The sequence below is a fragment of the Bombina bombina genome, chromosome 9 (assembly GCF_027579735.1).
Source record: "Bombina bombina isolate aBomBom1 chromosome 9, aBomBom1.pri, whole genome shotgun sequence".
NCBI lineage: Eukaryota > Metazoa > Chordata > Amphibia > Anura > Bombinatoridae > Bombina > Bombina bombina.
This window is the reverse complement of record NC_069507.1, coordinates 195,750,961-195,770,088: the sequence shown is the minus strand read 5'-3', so window position 1 is coordinate 195,770,088 and position 19,128 is coordinate 195,750,961. Positions and strand designations below refer to the sequence as shown.

General features: G+C 37.4%; 1 protein-coding gene across 4 annotated transcripts in view; it reads left to right on the top strand.

Moving 5' to 3' along the window:
• The window catches only part of CRTAC1 (cartilage acidic protein 1), a 1,047,407-nt gene that overhangs the window by 957,952 nt on the left and 70,327 nt on the right, over positions 1-19,128 (top strand). For all 4 annotated transcript variants that reach the window (XM_053692551.1, XM_053692550.1, XM_053692553.1 and 1 more), the window contains exon 12: positions 16,028-16,173. In XM_053692551.1, coding sequence (XP_053548526.1) covers positions 16,028-16,173 — 146 coding nt within the window. The remainder of the gene's footprint in view (positions 1-16,027; positions 16,174-19,128) is intronic.

Below are 19,128 nucleotides of genomic sequence, written 5' to 3'. Positions count from 1 at the left end.
CCGTTTGCACGTCTACATTTCAGACCGCTGCAACTATGCATGCTCAGTCAGAGGAACGGGGATTACACAGATTTGTCCCCCTGTTGATCCTGGACCAAGAGACCAGAGATTCTCTTCTCTGGTGACTATGTCGGGTCCATCTGTCCAAGGGTATGACCTTCCGCAGGTCAGATGGGACAATTGTTACAATGGATGCCAGCCTTTTAGGTTGGGATGCAGTCTGGAACTCCCTGAAGGCTCAGGGATAGTGGACTTAGGAGGAGACCCTCCTTCTAATAACTATTCTGGGAGTGATATTCCATGCTCTTCAGACTTGGCCTCAGTTAGCAACTCTGAGGTACATCATACTCAGTCGGACAATATACACGACTGTGGCTTACATCAGCCATCAAGGGGGAACAGAAGTTCCCTAGTGATGTTAGAAGTCTTACAATAATTCACTGGACAGAGACTCACTCTTGTCTATCAGCTATCCATATCCCAGGTGTTGAGAACTGGGAGGTGGATTTTCTAAGTCGTCAGACTTTTCTTCCGGGGGAGTGGGATTTCCTCTGGAGGTCAAGACCAAGCACGAGAGGGCTTTGGTGTTTTTGACAGCGCCTGCGTAGCCACGCAGGACCTGGTATGCAGATCTGGTGGACATGTCATCCTTTCCATCACGGTCTCTGCTTCTGAGACAGGTCCCTCTACCTCAGGGTCCTTTCAACCATCTAAATAGAATCAATCTGAGATGGACTGCCTGGAGACTGAACGCTTGATGTTATCAAAGCATGGCTTCTCTGAGTCAGTCATTGATACCTTAAATACAGACATGAAAGCCTGTCTCTAGGAAAATTGAACATAGATATGGTGTAAATATCTGATTGTTATGAATCCAAGGGTTACTCATGGAGTAAAGCCTGGATTCTCAGGATATTATCTTTTCTCCAAGATGTTTTTGAGAAAAGGGTTGTCAGCTAATTCCTTAAAAGGGACAGATTTTTACTCTGTCTATTTTTTTTTCTTTGCACCAGCGTCTGGCAGGTATTCTAGACGTTCAGGCATTTGGTCAGGCTTTGGTTAGATCCAAGCCTGTGTTTAAAACTGTTGCTCCACCATGGAGCTTAAACCTGGTTCTTAAGGCTCTTCAAGAAGTTCCGTTTGAACCTTTTTTGTTCCATAGATATCAATCTTTATCTTGGAAAGTTCCTTTTGGGTAGCTATTTCCTCGACTCGTAGAGTCTCCAAGTTATCTGTGTTACAATGTGATTCTCCTTATCTGGTCCTTCGTACGGATAAGGTAGTCCTGCGTACCAACCTGGGTTTTTTCCTAAGGTGGTATCTAACAAGAACATCACTCAAGAGATAGTTGTTCCATGCTTGTATCCTAATCCTTCCTCAAAGAAGGAACGTCTATTACACAATATTGGACGTGGTTTGTGCTTTAAAGTTTTACTTACAAGTTACTACAGTTTTCATCAAACGTTCACCTTGTTTGTTGTCTATTCTGGACAGAGGAGAGGTCAAAAGACTTCAGCAGCCTCTCTGTCTTTTTGTTAAAAAGCATAATTCATTTAGCTTATGAGACTGCTGGACAGCAGCCTCCTGAAGGGATTGCAGCTCATTCTACTAGAGCTGTGGTTTTCACTTGGGCCTTTTTTAAATGTGGCTTCTGTTGAACAGATTTACAAGACGGAGTCTTGGTCTGCGCTTCATACTTTTTCAAATTTAACAAATTTGATACCTTGCTTCTTCTGAGGCTATTTTTGGGAGAAAGGGTTTTTTTTACAGGCAGTGGTAACTTCCGTTTAAGTACCTGCCTTGTCCCTCCCATCATCCGTGTACTTTAGCTTTGGTATTGGTATTCCATAAGTAATGGATGATCCGTGGACTGGATACACTTAACAAGAGAAAACATAATTTATGCTTACCTGATAAATTTATTTCTCTTGTAGTGTATCCAGTCCACGGCCCGCCCTGTCACTTTAAGGCAGGTAATTTTTTCATTTGAACTACAGTCACCACTGCACCCTATGGTTTTTCCTTTCTCTGCATGTTTTCGGTCGAATGACTGAATATGGCAGTTAGGGGAGGAGCTATATAGCAGCTTTGCTGTGGGTGGACTCTTGCAACTTCCTGTTGGGAAGGAGAATATATTCCATAAGTAATGGATGATCCGTGGACTGGATACACTACAAGAGAAATAAATTTATCAGGTAAGCATAAATTATGTTTTTAAGGGCTATTTGTAATTTAGTGTAGGGTAGGGCTTTTTATTATTTTGGGGGGCTTTTTTATTTTATTAGGGGGATTAGATTAGGTGTAATTAGTTTAAAATTATTGTAATTATTTTATTTTTTTCTGTAATTTAGTGGGGGGTTTTGTACTTTAGTTAATTTTATTTAATTGTAATTAATTGAAGTTAATTTAGGTAATTAATTTAATTATAATGTAGTGTTAGGTGTAATTGTAACTTAGGTTAGGTTTTATTTTACAGGTACTTTTGTCTTTATTTTAACTAGGTAGTTGTTAAATAGTTCATAACTATTTAATAACTATTGTACCTAGTTAAAATAAATACAAAGTTGCCTGTGAAATAAAAATAAACCCTAAGCTAGCTACAATGTAACTATTAGTTATATTATAGCTAGTTTAGGGTTTATTTTATAGGTATTTAGTTTTAAATAGGAATAATTGAGTTAATGATAGGAATATTTATTTAGATTTATTTAAATTATATTTAAGTTAGTGGGTGTTAGGTTTAGGGTTAGACTTAGGTTTAGGGGTTAATATGTTTAATATAGTGGCTGCGGTGTAGGGGGGCAGATTAGGGGTTAATAAATATAATGTAGGTGGCCGTGGGTTCCGGGAGCGGCGGTTTAGGGGTTAAACAATTTATTTAGTTGCGGCGGGGTCCAGGAGCGGCAGGATAGGGGTTTATAACTTTATGTAGGTGGCACCGGTATAGGGGGCGGCAGATTAGGGGTTAATAAGTATAATGTAGGTGGCGGCGGGGTCCGTGAGCGGCGGTTTAGGGGTTAATAACTTTATTTAGTTGCGGGGGGGGTCCGGGAGCGGTGGTTTAGGGGATAAAACAGTTTAGTATAGTGTGGGTGTTTAGTGACAGGGTGGCAAGAAAGCTGTGAAAAAGCCGAAGAGCAGCAAGATTGATGACTGTTAGTTAACAACAGTCCGCTGCTCATTGCACCGTACTTGGTGCGTGGCTTTTTGACAGCTTTTTTGATAATTTTGGAGAACGTATTCAGGTCCGAGGCGGCGATGTTAGGCAATCTTAGGCGAGCGTATTGGTGCCATTGAATGCAAGAAAGTCGACGGCTTGATACATAGAGGCCCATGTGTTTAACCCCAGCAAAAGGGTGAAACACATAGGTAAAGTCATGTTCAGGAGTCACAACACTGCAACTCCCAATCTGAAAACAGCCATTGATAGGTGGGGTCATGTGATTGCTGCTGCCAATTGGCTTGTTACGGCTTTTTACTGGAACCTGTAGTTCTCTTTGCTCCCAAATGGGACTTTATGTGTTTAACCAATGGGAGTCATTCAAAAAAATGACATCTTCTGATGAATTAAATCATGTAATTTGCACATCACATTGTGGCATTTGGTCCCTGTATTAATTGATTGGTGGATTTATTATATGATTCTACCCATACTTAATTAAGAAAGCAGCAGTAATACGCATTAAAATTCTCTCTATTAAGATGCAAAAGAGAAAGATAATGGATTATAATGTCCTTTTAACCTGTATATTAAAATGCACTGCTTCAAAATGTTGTAGTTCATGACGGGTGTAATGTTTCAGTACTAATTTACCAACAATATACAATTCCCAAATCATTCACATAGTTTAGGTGTTTATCTTCCTATGGTGGATTTTGACTGTATAAATGCCCAATGATCAAAGCACACTCACATTACTCTCTAGTTTTACAATACAACATTGTTACTTTGTGTTATGGGCACTTTCATACAGCTCTCTTTTCACCTAACAATCTATTTTCAGCCAGGGCTCCTGTCCTATACCCTCACCAGACTCCTGTCATTGCAGCCATTTACATTGTTGGTGCTGTCAATGGCTCTCTGTGGATACTGTTTAATCTGAACATGGTGTTTTATCTGTGAACCTCCACTCTTGGGTATTTAAAGGGACAGTCAACTCAAATGTTTTTATTGTTTAAAAAGATAGATAATCCCTTTATTACCCATTCCCCAGTTTTGCACAGAAAACACTGTTATATTAATACACTTTTTATCTCTGTGATTACTTTGTTTCTAAGCATCTTCTGACAGCCCCCTGATCACATGACTTAAAATGTATTATCTATTGACTTGCATTTAAGCCAATTAGTGTTGTGTTGTTAGAATCCACGAGCGTCAGCACAATGTTATCTATATGGCTCACATGAATTAGCTTCCCCCGATGTGAAAAGCAAATACAAAACCATGTGATCATGGGGCTGTCTTTAGGGACTTAGAAACAGACAGAAATTTAGAGGTTTAAAGGTTATAAAGTATATTAATATAACCGTGTTGGTTGTGCAAAGCTGGGGAATGGGTAATAAAGGCATTATCTATCTTTTAAACAATAACAATTTTTGTGTTGACTGTTGCTTTAAGTTTAGGGGATGGAGAATTGTTTGGCCTTATTGCTGTACTGCCTGGCAGCCAGTCAGATAAATCCTGCAGCCTAACAGTTTAAATAAGTACCCAACCTGTCTCCATTCATATTAGTAGTTGATGGGTCAGCTTTCAGCCTTTTTAGAGCATTTTCCCATTTGGTTCAAATCTAGACCTGTTACTCCATCAAAGCTATATTTAAGCTTTTTTTTTTTGCCTGAGAAGCTAAAATCCTGGGTTTGTTAAATTGTTGTTTCTATTGTATTTTTATGTTTTTTTTTCCGTGTAATTGCATCAATGAATCAGTGATAAGCCAAGAGGCTCACATTTTATCTTAACGTTCAGAACACGGACTAGTAATCAGATGAGGAGCTGGTATACTGTCATTGTTGGAGTCACCAATGAGTTAAAAAGTCTGGCTAAACTAAAAGGTTTTGTTATTTTTAGAATTAAAAAAAAATAATAAGCTTTGATGGTCTTGGCAGCCTTAAAACTCGTTCTGCACTGTGTCTTTCATCTCATTCCTCTCTGCTTGTTTCATTAGCAGGGATGAATTTTCTGTAATTGGGAGTCGGAGAAGCAATGGATTTCACAAGGTTCTAGCTACATTAGTGGTTTATTTTTTCCATTACTCAACGAAATGGTCAGGAAGAAAAAAAATATTTGTAGGATGTTACAGAAAGGCATTTCTAATAGAGAGGATGTAGAAGTGCATTCATTTAACTGTTCCGTTCTCTACGAGCTGCCGAAGGACTTGTCTTCACTTAGTTGGAAGGTTTTTCCCTCTAGAGGACAGTCTAATATAATCTGAAGATAAGAAAATTCAGGCAATTCTCTCTAAGGGCAAGATGATCTAAAGGTCTCTGGGCTGGTGAGATTATTAAAGGGACACTTGAGTCAAAATAAACTTTTATGATTAAGAAAGAGCATGCCGTTTTAAGACACTTTCTAATTTACTTCCATTATCGAATTTTGCACATTCTATTAATGTTCACATTTTCTGGGGAACATGATCCTACTGAGCATGTGCACAAGCTCACAGGGTATACTATACTAGTCTGTGATTGGCTGATCACATGATACAGGGGGCCTGAAAATGGGAGAAAAAAAACTGTCAGAAAAAAAAATCTACTGCTTATTTGAAAGTAGGTGTTAAATCATTGGCCTCTATTTATCAAGGTCTGGTGGACCTGATCCAACACTGCGGATCAGGTCCGCCAGACCTCGCTGAATACGGAGAGCAATCCGGGTTGATTTCCGGCAATGTCTGTCCGCCTGCTCAGAGCAGGCGGACAGGTTATGGAGCAGCGGTCTTTGTGACTGCTGCTCATAACTGCTGTTTCTGGCCAGTCTGAAGACTCACCAGAAACACGGCCCTTCAAGCTCCGTACAGAGCTTGATAAATATGGGCCATTGTCTTTTTATTTTGCACTTGTTAATTATGCAATTCTACTGCATTGAGTGGTCCTTCAAAGAATGCTCACCAGTACTTTTATGTCCCTGGTAGAATGATCTAAAGCCTCTTTTAACCTGAAAACAGGGTGTCTCGCTAAATGGTGTATACTGCATTTTCATATGGGAAGGAGTTGCATACAAAAGTACACAATAAAATTCGTATTTTTAAAATCTTATAAAACGAATAATCAAACCACTCGCACAACTTACACAGAAAATAATTGTATTGTTAAGGTGAATCAAAAATTGTAACAAAATTCTTCACAAAAATCCTATTTTAGCAAAAACGTTAAATTTGTATGTAAATTATACAGGAATAAATTGTATTAAATATGCATGGTGTAAATCGTAATTTAAGTACACTGGATGTGCAAAAAAACACAAGGACATTTGTACTTATAACTTTAAGTACAAAATATGTTGCTTTTTTAGTAAAATAGGCTGAACATGGGCGTTCCATGGGCGTATATATTTCTAATGTCAGCATAATTCGCACTACAGATCATATAGTTTTTTCTCGCAAACTAAAAGGTGCCAGCTTTTCCCAAAACACTCAAAATACTTACAAGAGTTGCACTGTTACAAATCAGCTCTAAATAAAGTTTTCTTGATTCAGATAAAGCAGCGCTATATGTATATGAGTCTGTAATTGGCTGACAGATACAATGTGCAGCAAGGAGATGAGGGAATTTTGAAATCTACTATAATTTACTTTTTAAATTCAAAGCACGATTTATTGCATTATCTATTTGGTTTGTGATGTTGATAATTCTACTGTTTTTAAAAGGTTCTTTAAGGCTGTATCAACAATGTATGCCTGTTATTTTTATCTGTATATAAAGTTCACTATTATTCATGGATTCATGATAAGCCTTGTTTTAATTTTCTTGAAACAAGTTTAAAATGTATCTGCCAATGCACTAAAGAATAAAGTACCCAGAGTGTAACATCTATAATTCACAAGGGTATAGAGAAGGATTGTCTGGTATTTTGGGGTTGGACTGACCTTGTAAAGTAGGATCATACTGATAATCTTCAGGAAAGTTCTCCTCTGCAAAAAATGTAAAATTGGGCTAAAAGTGACTGCTCCCAGGTGGTAAATCACCATAGAAGAAGCTTATTGAGCTGTTGGTTGCTCCTGAGAGAGTGCTTCTCTTTCTGCATTTATTTGTAATATGACCATAGGGAAGTCTCCCAAAGTGTGGTGAGGCAAACCAGATGTGGACTCCTTGCCCAATGTACTTAGAGAAATAAGGCTGTGCCTCACTGACGAGGACCAAAGAAGGCTGAAACCATCGTCTGGGGTAGCCATGTTCCTTGTTTAGAGACAGATTGCCTGGTATTTCGGGCTGGACTGACCTTGTTAGGTGGGATCAGACTGATATACTTCAGAAAAGTTCTCAGTAAAAAAGCACAATTGGGCTAAAAGAGTCTGCTGCCAGGTGGTAAATCACCATAGAACAAGCTATTAAGCTGTTGATCTTTTCCTGAGAGAGTGCATTTTATTTCTGTATGTATTTGTAACATGACCCTAGGGAAGTCTCCCAAAGGGTGGTGGGCCATACCAGATGTTGACTCCTTGCCCAATGTACCTGGAAGAATACGGCTGTACCTCATCGACGAGGCCCAAAGAAGGCCAAAATGATCGTCTGGTGTTGCCATGTTCCTTGATCAGAGGATTGCGTGGTATTTCTGGACTGGACTGACCTTGTTAGAAGGGATCAAACTGATATACTTCAGGAAAGTTTTCCTCTGTGAAAAGCACAATTGGGCTAAAAGAGACTGCTTTCAGGTGGTAAATTGCCATAGAACGCTACTGAGCTGTTTCTGAGAGCACTTCTGTTATAGTTTGTATAGAGATAATAACATTTAATTGTAATTGATAACTAAGATAATATTGATAGTACAGCGCTGCGGAATCTGTTGGCACTCTACAAATAACCGATAATAATAATACCATGTAGTATAAAAAAGGGGCAAATTCTAAGAATTAAAGGGACAGACATTTTCTTAATACAGGTAAATTTATAGTATAAATAAGTGTCCCTTTCCAGCAAACTCCATTACTTTCAATAGGAGACATCTCGCCACTCACAGGGACTGCCCCTTTTTATGATAATTCAACCAGGGCAGCCCCTGCGAGGGTCGGCGTGAAAAACAACTTATGATCTTTTAGGTTTAGACGATGAGCCCCACTGGGGGTAGTTATCAAGCCGTCAACTTTCCTGCCTTCACCGGCCCAATACGCCCGCCTAAGCTCACCTCACATCGCCGCCGCGGACCTGAACAAATTTGCCTAAGTTATCAAGTAAAGCTGTCAAAAAGCCGCGCACCAAGTACGGGGCGATGAGCAGCGGACTGTGAGAGTTATCACACATCCGATCTCACTGCTCTTCGGCTGTTTGACAGCTTTCTTGCTAGCCTGTCACTAAGCACTCACACTAAACTACACTGTTCTACCCCTTATACCCGGTGCCCCCGGAGCCCCTCGCAACTAAATAAAGTTACTAACCCCTAAACCGCCGCTCCTAGACCCCGCCGCAAGTCTTATAAATGTATTAACCCCTAAACCGCCGCTCCCGAACACCGCTGCCACCTACATTATACCTAGTAACCCCTATCCTGCCCCCCTATACCGTCGCCACCTATAATAAATTTATTAACCCCTATCCTGCCCCCCCTACACCGTCGCCACCTATAATAAATTTATTAACCCCTATCCTGCCCCCCTACACCGTCGCCACCTACATTATACCTAGTAACCCCTATCCTGCCCCCCCTATACCGCCGCCCTCTATAATAAATTTATTAACCCCTATCCTGCCCCCCTACACCATAGCCACCTATAATAAATTTATTAACCCCTATCCTGCCCCCCACTACACCGCCGCCACTGTAATAAAATTATTAATCCCTAAACCTAAGTCTAACACTAAACCTAACACCCCCCTAACTTAAATATTAATTAAATAAATCTAAATAATATTTATCTTATTAACTAAGTTAATCCTATTTAAAACTAAATACTTACCTTTAAAATAAACCCTAATATAGCTACAATATAAATAATAATTATATTGTAGCTATTTTAGGATTTCTTTTTATTTTACAGGTACCTTTCAATTTATTTTAACTAGGTACAATAGCTATTAAATAGTTATTAACTATTTAATAGCTTACCTAGCTAAAATAAAGAGAAATTTACCTGTAAAATAAAAACTAACCTAAGTTACAATTACACCTAACACTACACTATACTTTAATAAATTATTCCTATTTAAAACTAAATACTTACCTGTAAAATAAACCCTAAGATAGCTACAATGTAATTAATAATTACATTGTAGCTATCTTAGGATTTATATTTATTTTACAGGTAACTTTGTATTTATTTTAGCTAGTTAGAATAGTTATTAAATAGTTATTAACTATTTAATAACTACCTAGATAAAAGAAATACAAAATTACCTGTAAAATAAATCCTAACCTAAGTTACAATTAAACCTAACACTACACTATCATTACATTAATTAAATAAATTACCTACAAATAACTACAATTAAATACAATTACATAAACTAACTAAAGTACAAAAAATAAAAAAAGCTAAGTTACAAAAAATAAAAAAAATAAGTTACAAACATTTAAAAAAATATTACAACAATTTTAAGCTACTTACACCTAATCTAAGCCCCCTAATAAAATAACAAACCCCCCAAAATAAAAAAATGCCCTACCCTATTCTACATTAAAAAAGTTCAAAGCTCTTTTACCTTACCAGCCCTTAAAAGGGCCTTTTGTGGGGGCATGCCCCAAAGAATTCAGCTCTTTTGCCTGTAAAAGAAAAATACAACCCCCCCAACATTAAAACCCACCACCCACATACCCCTAATCTAACCCAAACCCCCCTTAAAATAACCTAACACTAATCCCCTGAAGATCATCCTACCTTGAGTCGTCTTCACTCAGCCGAGCCACCGATGGAACTGAAGAGGACATCCGGAGCGGCAGAAATGATCATCCAAGGGGCGCTGAAGAAATCTTCCATCCGATGAAGTGATCCTCCAAGCGGCGCTGAAGAAATCTTCCATCTGGGCGATGTCATCTTCCAAGAGGCACTGAAGAAGTCTTCTATCCGGGCGATGTTATCTTCCAAGCCGGGTCTTGAATCTTCATCCCGCTGAGGCGGAACATCCTTCTTTCCCGACGGACTACCGACAAATGAAGGCTCCTTTAAGAGACGTCATCCAAGATGGCGTCCCTTCAATTCCGATTGGCTGATAGGATTCTATCAGCCAATCGGAATTAAGGTAGGAAAAATCTGATTGGCTGATTGAATCAGCCAATCAGATTCAAGTTCAATCCGATTGGCTGATCCAATCAGCCAATCAGATTGAGCTCGCATTCTATTGGCTGTTCCGATCATGAAGATTCAAGACCCGGCTTGAAAGATGACCTTGCCCGGATAGAAGACTTCTTCAGCACCTCTTGGAAGATGACATCGCCCGGATGGAAGATTTCTTCAGCGCCGCTTGGAGGATCACTTCATCGGATGGAAGATTTCTTCAGCGCCCCTTGGATGATCATTTCTGCCGCTCCGGATGTCCTCTTCAGTTCCATCGGTGGCTCGGCTGAGTGAAGACGACTCAAGGTAGGATGATCTTCAGGGGATTAGTGTTAGGTTATTTTAAATGTTTGTAACTTATTTTTTTTATTTTTTGTAACTTAGCTTTTTTTATTTTTTTTATTTTAGTTAGTTTATGTAATTGTATTTAATTGTAGTTATTTGTAGGTAATTTATTTAATTAATATAATGATAGTGTAGTGTTAGGTTTAATTGTAACTTAGGTTAGGATTTATTTTACAGGTAATTTTGTATTTCTTTTATCTAGGTAGTTATTAAATAGTTAATAACTATTTAATAACTATTCTAACTAGCTAAAATAAATACAAAGTTACCTGTAAAATAAATATAAATCCTAAGATAGCTACAATGTAATTATTAATTACATTGTAGCTATCTTAGGGTTTATTTTACAGGTAAGTATTTAGTTTTAAATAGGATAGTGTAGTGTTATGTGTAATTGTAACTTAGGTTAGTTTTTATTTTACAGGTAAATTTCTCTTTATTTTAGCTAGGTAAGCTATTAAATAGTTAATAACTATTTAATAGCTATTGTACCTAATTAAAATAAATTGAAAGTTACCTGTAAAATAAAAATAAATCCTAAGATAGCTACAATATAATTATTATTCATATTGTAGCTATATTAGGGTTTATTTTAAAGGTAAGTATTTAGTTTTCAATAGGATTAATTTAGTTCATAATTGAAATATTATTTAGATGTATTTCATTAATATTTAAGTTAGGGGAGTGTTAGGGTTAGTGTTAGACTTAGGTTTAGGGGTTAATAAATTTATTACAGTGGCGGCGGTGTAGGGGGGGCAGGATAGGGGTTAATAAATGTATTATAGGTGGCGACGGTGTAGGGGGGCAGGATAGGGGTTAATAAATTTATTATAGAGGGCGGCGGTATAGGGGGGGCAGGATAGGGGTTACTACAGGGAGTGCAGAATTATTAGGCAAGTTGTATTTTTGAGGATTAATTTTATTATTGAACAACAACCATGTTCTCAATGAACCCAAAAAACTCATTAATATCAAAGCTGAATAGTTTTGGAAGTAGTTTTTAGTTTGTTTTTAGTTATAGCTATTTTAGGGGGATATCTGTGTGTGCAGGTGACTATTACTGTGCATAATTATTAGGCAACTTAACAAAAAACAAATATATACCCATTTCAATTATTTATTTTTACCAGTGAAACCAATATAACATCTCAACATTCACAAATATACATTTCTGACATTCAAAAACAAAACAAAAACAAATCAGTGACCAATATAGCCACCTTTATTTGCAAGGACACTCAAAAGCCTGCCATCCATGGATTCTGTCAGTGTTTTGATCTGTTCACCATCAACATTGCGTGCAGCAGCAACCACAGCCTCCCAGACACTGTTCAGAGAGGTGTACTGTTTTCCCTCCTTGTAAATCTCACATTTGATGATGGACCACAGGTTCTCAATGGGGTTCAGATCAGGTGAACAAGGAGGCCATGTCATTAGATTTTCTTCTTTTATACCCTTTCTTGCCAGCCACGCTGTGGAGTACTTGGACGCGTGTGATGGAGCATTGTCCTGCATGAAAATCATGTTTTTCTTGAAGGATGCAGACTTCTTCCTGTACCACTGCTTGAAAAAGGTGTCTTCCAGAAACTGGCAGTAGGACTGGCAGTTGAGCTTGACTCCATCCTCAACCCGAAAAGGCCCCACAAGCTCATCTTTGATGATACCAGCCCAAACCAGTACTCCACCTCCACCTTGCTAGCGTCTGAGTCGGACTGGAGCTCTCTGCCCTTTACCAATCCAGCCACGGGCCCATCCATCTGGCCCATCAAGACTCACTCTCATTTCATCAGTCCATAAAACCTTAGAAAAATCAGTCTTGAGATATTTCTTGGCCCAGTCTTGACGTTTCAGCTTGTGTGTCTTGTTCAGTGGTGGTCGTCTTTCAGCCTTTCTTACCTTGGCCATGTCTCTGAGTATTGCACACCTTGTGCTTTTGGGCACTCCAGTGATGTTGCAGCTCTGAAATATGGCCAAACTGGTGGCAAGTGGCATCTTGGCAGCTGCACGCTTGACTTTTCTCAGTTCATGGGCAGTTATTTTGCGCCTTGGTTTTTCCACACGCTTCTTGCGACCCTGTTGACTATTTTGAATGAAACGCTTGATTGTTCGATGATCACGCTTCAGAAGCTTTGCAATTTTAAGAGTGCTGCATCCCTCTGCAAGATATCTCACTATTTTTGACTTTTCTGAGCCTGTCAAGTCCTTCTTTTGACCCATTTTGCCAAAGGAAAGGAAGTTGCCTAATAATTATGCACACCTGATATAGGGTGTTGATGTCATTAGACCACACCCCTTCTCATTACAGAGATGAACATCACCTAATATGCTTAATTGGTAGTAGGCTTTCGAGCCTATACAGCTTGGAGTAAGACAACATGCATAAAGAGGATGATGTGGTCAAAATACTCATTTGCCTAATAATTCTGCACTCCCTGTAGGTATAATGTAGGTGGCGGTGGGCTCCGGGAGCGGCGGTTTAGGGGTTAAAATATTTATTATAGTGTCGGTGGGCTCCGGGAGCGGCGGTTTAGGGGGTAATAACTTTATTTAGTTGCGGCGGTGTAGGGGGGACAGATTAGTGGTGTTTAGACTCAGGGTACATGTTAAGGTGTTAGGTGCAGACATCTCCCATAGGAATCAATGGGATGTCTGGCAGCAGCGAACTTGTACTTTCGCTATGGTCAGACTCCCATTGATTCCTATGGGATCCGCCGCCTCCAGGGTGGCGGTTTGAAAACCAGGTATGCTGGGCCGGAAAAGTGCCGAGCGTACCTGCTACTTTTTTGATAACTAGCAAAAGTAGTCAGATTGTGCCGCACTTGTGTGCGGAACATCTGTAGTGACGTAAGAATCGATCTGTGTCGGACTGAGTCCGGCGGATCGAAGTTTACGTCACAAAATTCTACTTTTGCCGGTCTGTAGCCTTTGATAACTAAGGCGAATCAGCCTCGCCACAAATACACTGCGGAATTCCAGCGTATTTGAGGTTGACGGCTTGATAACTACCCCCCTTTGTCTTGTCTGTATTAGTCACATAATGATCCCTTTCTCTAGCAGTGCTAACAGTGCGGTCTTCAGTAGATTTTGTGCTTGGCTTCCTGTGTATTCATTAAAACTCTTGTCTATGTGTGAATCATTAGTAGATGTGGTGCCAAATAAATATGGTCAGTTTTAAGGATTTTTCTTTCTTTTTTTTAAGATTCTGAATAAGCCTTTTTCCTTTTACTTGCACAGAGATCTCTATCAGCACTTCCAAGACACTGCACATGTATTAAAATAATAAGTATTGTGTTTTGTGGGGTTCTTTTTCTTTTGTACATAATATGTCACCAGGATAGATAATTGACTTAAATAAAGATGTGGTTAATATGTTGCATTGACTAAATCTTAATTAAATCAAAGGCAATTTTAAAGTTTTCAGCTCTGTGTATAGAGGTATTAGCCGGGTCAATACTGAGGTAAAACCATCATTTACTGGGATCATTTGCAGAATTTAGAAAGACAGGAAACCCTGTACATTTTACCCTTATTCCGCTAATGTGATGACAATTTACAAAGGGAATGTAGTACCATTGTACTCTGTGTTCACTACAATGGAAGTCAATGTTTTTCTATTAAACCGTGCCATTAAAGTCTATAGGGATATTTGTAAATATAAAAAGTAATAAACTTTTCTAAAGTACTAGAATATATCCCAACATTAGTGGAGTGAATGCCAAGAAAGCATTTGACATGTGGCTTTTTCATTCTTAAAGGGATATTAAGCCTCCAGCTAAGCTTTTCAAACAGTTGGCAGAGTAAGGGCAAGATTAGTGTGCACATTGCTGGGAAGCATTGCGCTCACAAGAGGGCCTTTTATCATAAGCTCAGTGCAGCGAAGGGGGTAGGTAGCGCAGCGATGGCAGCAATTTTAAATATATATCTAAATGCATATATACATATATATTTACTGGGAACACACAGTTCCAATAGATCGCAATGTAAAAGCACTTTTCAGTGCTGTTTTTTCTAACACCAACTTTAGCCCCAAAATGCTGTCTGGTACATTAATTTTATTAAAAACATACTGCTGCCATACAGTGCTCTAAACACATGCACGCTCATAGCCTACTCAGGTATACTCTCATGGAAAGGAACTATGTTTCAACAAAAAATACCAAGAGAAAGAAAGAAAAATATTATCATAAAAATGAATTTTAATATATTTTTTTTTTAATTGTACACTCTATCTAAAATAAAATTTTACTTTAGAGAAATACTGAACCCACATTTTTTCTTTCATGATTCAGATAGAGCATGCAATTTTAAGCAACTTTCTAATTTACTCCTTTTTTATTATTTTTTCTTTGTTCTTTTGGTATCTTTATTTGAAAAAGCAGGAATACAAGCTAACAAGCTGGCCCATCTTCGGTTCAGCACCTGGGTAGCGCTTGCTGATTGGTGGCTAAATGTATCCACCAATCAGCAAGCACTATCCAGGGTTATGAACCATAAATGGGCTGTCTTCTAAGCTTACAGTCCTGCTTTTTTAAATAAAGATACCAAGAGAACAAAGAAAAATTAATAATAGGAGTAAATTAGAAAGTTGTTTAAAATTGCATGCTCTATCTGAATCATGAAAGAAAAAAATTGGGTTTAGTATCCCTATGATGTCCTTTTAATATATGATGCCCCTTTTATTATGTCTATTCATAGGTTGGGTGGACTAGTAAATACAATTTTTACAGTTGAGTGGAATTACTGCATTGCTGGTGACACTGCTACAAAATTGTGATTACATGTGACAGTGTAGAATAGTAGATACTGTGTTTTCATTATGGCTATTTTCTGTAGAAACAATGAAAGAATGTTACTATTTTTCCAGTATATGATGTGAATTTCTGCTCCACCTGTCTATTGACTTGAAACTGACGACAGAGAGAGAGAGAGTGAAAAAGCTATAAAACTGCAGGAAAACTGGGAGTCTCAATTTATGCCCTCGCAGCAAAATCCATAAAAACTCAAAGAATAACAGAATATTACAACATATTGAAAAATAATTGTTCGCAGGTTCTTGGATTTAGCAGTGAAATAAAACCCAATATGATGACTGTTTTTTTAATAAGCTATAAAACAAGAATAGATGTTTTATAACAGAAGTCATTTTTCAGGCAATAACTAAGAGGCTTTCAGAGCTAGATTTTGTTGCCTGATAATTTGCTTTGCTGTAGCATCCAAAAAATGACATCTTTGTTTGATTTCTTTCCCCTCTGTTTGTCCTCTAGGAAAGGATGAAGCCAGCAGCATAGAGGTGACGTGGCCTGATGGTCGTGTATTTACCCGGGGGATCGCCAAAGGGGAAATTAATTCTGTGCTGGAAATTCCTTACCCCCATGAAGAAGATAGTGTAACTAAACCGACTAACATTGAGGTGCGTATTTATTATTTACATTATGCTATGCTTTACGTGTTTTATTATCTGTCTCTTATTAAAGGGACATATTAGAATATTATTATTTTTATGCTTTTATCTTCCTTTATGGTGGTTTTGCTCTATTTCTGATTATTAGTTGTTTTTTTTTTGTAACAATCAGACTAAATTTAATTTATAATCTTACATCTATAATGGTGTGTGTGTGTGTGTGTGTGTGTATATATATATATATATATATATATATATATATATACAGTATATATATATATATATATATATATATATATATATATATATATATATACACACAAATATATACAACACACAGAAGAAGTCTGGCACTCACTTGCAAGCACTCAGCTGAGAAGAGAAGAGCAAAACTGGAGGAGTTAGTTACCGCATCTGGCCAAATGGGTCAAGCCCAGGAACCAAGTCAAGGTCTCTCCCCATCCTGGGTCCCTAATACAGTCAAACATTGCAAGTTCTCAAACAAACTGGGAAGTGGGAACCTCCCAAGGGTGCACAGACATGTAATCTACCATGATACATACAAAACACGGAAGTGGACTGCACTCTCAGACTGAGCTGGGTACACATCCCATGACCCTGCAAAATGCACAGCCCTGGGTGCTCAATAGCACTCTCAGGTAGCTGTACAGTCCCTAGAGCCACAGGCAGGTAACCCCAGACAAGTCTGGGTGCAAAGCCCATAGGGAACATTACAAAACAAATTAACAAAACATCCAGAGGAAGTCTGGCATTCACTTGCAAGAACTCAGATAAGATTAAAGGGACATTATACACTCATTTTTTCTTTGCATAAATGTTTTGTAGATGATCTATTTATATAGCCCATAAAGGTTGTTTTTTTTAAAAAAAAATGTATAGTTTTGCTTATTTTTTAATAACTTTGCTCTGATTTTCAGACTCCTAACCAAGCCCCAAAGTTTTATGTGAATACCGTCAGCTACCTTCTCCAGCTTGCTCCTGCTTGTGTAAATGGTCTTTTCATATGCAAAAGAAGGGGGAGGGTCTTATTTTCCACTTGCAGTGGGCTTTCCAGCTTCCTTTTCAACAGAGCTAAACTGAGAGCTTCTAAGAAAGTTTTTAAACATTTTTATACTGGATTTTTATATCAGTATCTGTGCATCTTATTCTTTATAGTAGTGTCTATTACATGCAGTTATATGAAAATGAGTGTATACTGTCCCTTTAAAAAAATTAATATATAATAATAATAATCTTGTCAACATGCATTTTAGCAATCTCCAGTGTTTCTCTATCAAAATGCAAGGGTACCAATACTTTCGGCTACATGTGTGTGTGTGTATGTGTATATATATATATATATATATATATATATATATATATATATATACACAAAAAACTTCAAACATCATGAGGACTTAATTATAAAGAAATTATTTATTCATCAAAATATTTCATCAAAGAGGCAAGGTCGATTGTCGATTGTTGTATTTGAAATATATATACAATTTATACAAAAGTAAAAAGCAACCAAAAATAATGTAAATTTATTACTAACACCTTTAAACTCATCACCTATGCGAATGTTATTTTTGTCCACAAAGGGTTAATCCCAATGAGGCACGTACGGATATAACCATTTTATAACAGTGATTTTCTCTCAATCACAGCATATATATTTACACAGACCATATATTATAAAAGCATATAGTATCAACAATATATATATATATATATATATATATATATATATATATATATATATATATATATATATATATATATAAAATGCTCACAAGCCATAGAAACTGAAAGGTAACCTACTACCATTAATTATGCAAGCACATTTTGCAAACTAAATTTGCAACTAAACTACCTACTGATAATCCACCTTCAGAGAATAAATGGTTTAGGAGACTGTGGGAGAGTAAATACTAGTTTACAAGAAAACATAAGACACTCTTGTTGGAATGGAGCAAATATAGCTTTCAGATGCAATTTAAAAAAAAAAAAGAAAAAGCAAAATAAATAATGTGTGTGTATAATGGTTTGGGATAATATTTTTTATTAATGAAACATTATGGAGATGACAATTTTTTTTCAAGTCCATTTAAATCATTTAATAAAAGTACTAATGTTTTGTACTTTAAAATACCATAGTTACCTTAAACAGAAGTCCTGTGTTAATTACCTGGGAAGCACCAAAGGCACTGTTGACCCTAAATTCACTGTCATTTGTATTCCTTGAATATCAGCTCTGGATTGATTGTGAGTAAAAGATTTAGGACTTTTACATGATGTAGTTATTGTGTTTTAAACAAAACTAGTGTTTTTTTACCATATTGGCTCTTAGTTACGTAATAAGCAGTAGAGGCTTTTCTGGAGCTCTATTGGTACAGGCACAGTCATGCGAGCCTGCTTACCGCAAGTTACAAAGTGAAGGTTATATGACAACTGCTGCACAAGGAAATACTTGTGGAATAGTGGCTATGGGCAGCAAATGCACAGTGTTTGCTGCTTACTCATTACAAAGATGGGCAGACAGGGTTCTCATAGTACACCTACTGTCTATGACTTAATGATATAGAAAATAGCAATTAGTTCATTAGTAATTAATAGTAATTAGTTCATTAGTAATTAATAGTAATTAATTCATTAGTACTAATGAAATAATGGTTGAGATTCAAAGTTGTGTTAACAAAACTATTGTGCGCTACAAATGAATAGTATGTGACTATAAAAGTATAAGAATAGTACACGAATAGTACATTTATTAATAAATGCATAAAGAATAATGTGCACATTTGCCCTTGAATCACATTGAACATTTTATAATCGCGTTATGGTGCCAGAATATTTTGCAAAGTGATATTGTAATAAATGGTCTGGTTAAAATGCTGCTTAGCTGTTTTTTATGTCCCATATCAGCACAGGAGCGAGCTCAATGTGCAGTCTTAGGGATCA